This window comes from Hydractinia symbiolongicarpus, chromosome 12, assembly GCF_029227915.1.
Source record: "Hydractinia symbiolongicarpus strain clone_291-10 chromosome 12, HSymV2.1, whole genome shotgun sequence".
Taxonomy (NCBI): Eukaryota; Metazoa; Cnidaria; class Hydrozoa; order Anthoathecata; family Hydractiniidae; genus Hydractinia; species Hydractinia symbiolongicarpus.
Genome location: NC_079886.1, coordinates 20,988,544 through 20,993,112, shown reverse-complemented (window position 1 = coordinate 20,993,112; position 4,569 = coordinate 20,988,544). Strand labels below are relative to the sequence as shown.

The 4,569-nt window shown below is 38.7% G+C and overlaps 1 protein-coding gene across 1 annotated transcript; it reads left to right on the top strand.

Moving 5' to 3' along the window:
• The first annotated feature begins 1,753 nt into the window (after positions 1–1,753).
• On the top strand, positions 1,754–3,736 carry LOC130621375 (uncharacterized). The gene has a single exon (XM_057436663.1). It carries the CDS (start codon positions 1,754–1,756, stop codon positions 3,734–3,736), a length of 1,983 nt encoding a protein of 660 aa, XP_057292646.1.
• The last annotated feature ends 833 nt before the right edge of the window (positions 3,737–4,569 follow it).

Here is a 4,569-nt window from a genome sequence, read left to right as displayed (position 1 = left end):
AAAATGACAAAATACAAAAAGAAAATACATATCATTAAAATAACAGACAATTATATTTAATTATTATAATGGTCATTACGCCGCTCGTTATCTTCGTAAAACAAGCATGACCTCCTAATTTTGAAAATAAGTACTCTTCATCGTTGTGTCATTTTAAATGGAGCAATTACAGTAAAAAAAACCCCTTCATAGCGCACATCTTATAGCAAGTAACCTCCCTACAGAAGACACTTTTGTTAGAAACGCATGAAATAGCAGTCAAAATCTTATACAAAAAAACCTCCGTGTGACGGACACTTTACCAGACGTCATTTCAAGGTTCCCCAATTCATACTTTTTACGAATGACTTCAATTTGATTCACAAATGTTTGTTTTCAACACTAAGAGCTTTACAAGTCTAAATATTACCAATTGTTTTAATAATAATTGTTTTTGCTTGCAATCGTTTATTTCAATAACTGACAAATGACATTCATATTAGCGTGAATGTTCATGAAAATTGAAAAAAAGCTGAATTATTTAACACATTATCTTTATGCTCTTTCTTCGCCCTAAACACTCCAAAAGTTTTAGAAGAAATATGAGCCAATTATTAAGAGATAGCGGGCACCTTCTCTACAGCGGACATCTCTTTGAGGTCTCGATAACATTAAAAATAGACTGTGGGACTTTCTTTTAAGCATACCTTAGGCAACTTGAGTAGCAATTTTTAAAACCTCACATCTATTTTTTGAACACATTTCCCTCACAACAACTATTCCTTTTCTGTTTTGTTGAAAACTAGTTATGTTTTTCTGCATTGATGAGTGAAAATGACAAGATTGCAAAGGTAGCAAGAATCATGACGTCATGAGCAGCAACTCGATGGACACATTGTTTATAAAACAATGTGTATAGCAACAGAAAATGTTTTGAAGGTCGATAAATACTGTTTTTTAATCCGAAAAGGTGATGTATGTTATAACAACTTTGATGTCAATGAAAGCACCAAGAAGACATCCAATCATCAGCGTGATACACATGATGTGAGAGCTGCGGTGAAGATGTCACACTTTCTTTCTAACTTCTTCCCCAGGGCCTTTTTTACATTTTTTATAATCTCAGAATGGTAGAAGTAGTCCTCGTGACGAGGTTAAGTTGAATATTTAAACTTCTGACACGCCATTTGATCAACCCACTCTTCTCATTAACTGTTTTTTCCTTCGCACGGATAAGCCCACTTGCATATAGCTTGCGAGTGTCGGATTTATTGTTTATTGTTTCAGATACTATTTAAGTTTGTCTTAAAAATATTTTGTTTTTGTTTCATATAAAGAGAAATCTCGAGTCTGACATCATTACACCAACTTCGACCTTAGACCAATTTGCTTTTCAACAAACTGGAGCAACGTCTTTTAATTTTTGAAAAAATTCAGTCGAACTGAAAAACATCTTCCATCGTTAATTCTGTACTATCGTGCACGCAGAATTTGCATAAATAAACAATAAATCAGAATCTGATTTATTTGATGTCCACGATTATCGGTGTTGGGGTCAAGTTTTTAGGGTATGCGCTGTTACTGCGCGTTGTTGTTCGGTTCACATAAAAAGACAGAATTTTGTAAGATTCAACAGTTTCTTTCCAATAATAAAGTACAAATCCTCAAAATCCTGTCTTTTTATGTGAACCGAACAACAACGCGCAGTAACATAGTAGTAAACTGTTCTCGCTGTTCACAACGCTAAGCAACTGTGGCCGTAAAGGTCGGAGTAATGTTGAAGCAAGAAATGCCTGTCGTAGACTACGAATGTTATTGGACAGACAGCAACGTAGTACTGGGTTATATTAATAACGAATCAAGACGTTTTCATATTTTTGTGGCAAATAGAATTCAACAAATTCAAGAAAATACTTCGTTGGATCAATGGAATCACGTTCCTTCCCATGAAAACCCAGCCGATGATGCCTCGAGAGGCATAAGTTTGAAACATGTAGAGAAGAGTAGTAGATGGTTCAAGGGACCTCAGTTTCTCTGGGAAGAAAGGGAAGCATGGCCAGCTGCCCACGATCCAGCGAAAAACAGTGTCACCGATGATCCCGAATTTAAACGTAGCGTTTCAGTATTTGTTTCAGCAACTGATTCTGGAATCTTATGTACATTCGAGAGAAGAATTTCCAGGCTACAGAAATGCATACGGGTCATGGCCTTGGTCGGTCGATTTATCGACATTCTGAAGATGAAAATAAAAGCCCCAAGTCATGGGATGACAAGAAGAAGCCAGAAGGCGAGTCCCCCAGTGCTGTGCGTTGAAGATCTTCAACGAGCCGAAAAATGTTTAATAAAATTAGTACAACAACAACACTTAGCCTCTGAAATTAAAGCTCTTGCTTCAAAGGAATGGAGACAAGATCGACGAAACGACAAAATTAAGAAGTCTGCTTTGAAAGAATGCAGCAAATTATACAAATTGAGTCCTTTCATTGACGATGATGGAATTCTCAGAGTTGGTGGAAGATTGTGCAACATGGATGAAGCGTATCAATTCAAATATCCTGCTATTCTTCCCAAAGAAAGTTGGTTTTCCGAACTTGTGCTCCGATGGTGCCACGAAAACACTCACCATTCGGGGAGAGGAATAACATTGCAAGAAATTCGGCAACGTGGATATTGGATCATACACATCAACTCAGCAGTACGACAGTTGATTCATCATTGTGTACGATGTAGAATATTGAGGGGAAGAGCTGGCCAGCAAGTCATGGCAGATTTACTCAAAGATCGAGTAGAAGCATGCCCACCTTTCACATACTGCGCAGTGGATCTCTTTGGGCCATTGGTCATAAAACCATATCGAAAGTTTGTAAAAAGATATGGCTGCCTCTTTACCTGTTTGGCGAGCAGAGCCGTTCCTATTGAAGTTGTCAACACCTTGGAAACTGACTCCTTCATTCTAGCTTTGCGACGGTTTGTTGCTAGAAGAGGAAACATTCGAACGATGAGAAGCGACAACGGCACTAACTTTGTCGGCACCGAGACCGAGTTCATAAAGGCATTAAAACAAATGGACAATGCGAAAGTTAAACAATTCCTTCAAAGTGTTGGTTGTGATTGGATTCTCTGGAAGAGGAATACACCTGCTGCTTCGCACATGGGTGGAGTATGGGAGCGCCAGATTCGATCTGTGCGCGCAATATTAAAAGATCTTTTCAATCATAATGGCTCGCGTTTGAGTGAAGAATCGCTGCACACTATTTTAACAGAAGCAGAAAGTATCGTTAACTCTAGACCTTTATGCGTCGAAGCAATCAGCGATGCAAACAGTGCAACACCAATTTCACCACTTGCTCTTCTAACGATGAAATCAAAGGTAGTTTTACCGCCTCCTGGTAATTTTGAAGAAGCGTCGTTATATTGCAGGAAACAGTGGAAAAGAGCTCAGTATGTGTTGGATATGTTCTGGAGACGATGGAAATGCGAATATCTGTGTTCACTACAGACACGAACAAAGTGGAATAAAAACGAACGAAATTTTGCTGCTGGTGATATAGTGATGGTGCAAAATGAGGATTGTAAAAGAGGACGGTGGCCACTGGCAAGAGTGGTGGCTGTAAAAACGAGTGCAGATGGAAAGGTTCGGAGTTGTAGCGTGAAGCTTGGTAGCCGTGCTGATACAATATTGGATCGACCAATCACGAAATTGATACAATTGTTAGAATATCGAATCCCCGACGAGGAGCCACAATTTTCAAGATGAACTTGAGGGGAGCCAGATGAAATGGCCCCTATGGGATTTTGTTTAGAGACAATTATAGTTTGTGTGTTTGAGTTGTCCCTTGTGGTGCGCTAATGTCATTGTGTGTGTTAGTCGTGCGTATCGTAGCTGTGCAGTAATTGTTATGTTTTTGTGTCACTTTTGTGTATAAAAAGAGTTGTATTTCTGTGTAAAACAGTTGCTTAGCGTTGTGAACAGCGAGAACAGTTTACTACGGATTTTGAGGATTTGTACTTTATTATTGGAAAGAAACTGTTGAATCTTACAAAATTCTGTCTTTTTATGTGAACCGAACAACAACGCGCAGTAACATGCGCTTTTAGTATATAGTATATGATGTATATGGCACAATGCGGTGACGCGATCAAAGTTCTATCGGTTACAATAAATCAATGCAAAGGACGGCAGAATTTCAAAGATTGTAGCTAAACACAAGGAATTAGGACAATCGTATTAATGTAAGTATCACGCTAAGAACTTGTCCATGATCATAGCGGGACTTCGGATGTTAGGTTATTTGGTTAGATCCAAAATCTTGTGCTAATTTGTGCTGACGTCAGTACGTTCGATTTCCACGATTTTCAGAGCTTTCCAGGTCGTGGAGCGGGTTGCTTGCTGCCCGCTTGCTGCCCACTTTTAGATAGTGCAGCTAGCGCATTATTGGCGTTGGTCCTACACCTCAAAGTAATACTTTTTAGCCTTTTGTCTGCCGGCCAAGTGATGCCGTTTTGCCATTTCGGAAAATAGTCAAAAACAGACTTTTGCAAAAATATTATGTCCGTTATTGTACATTGCTATACGATATAATTCAATGT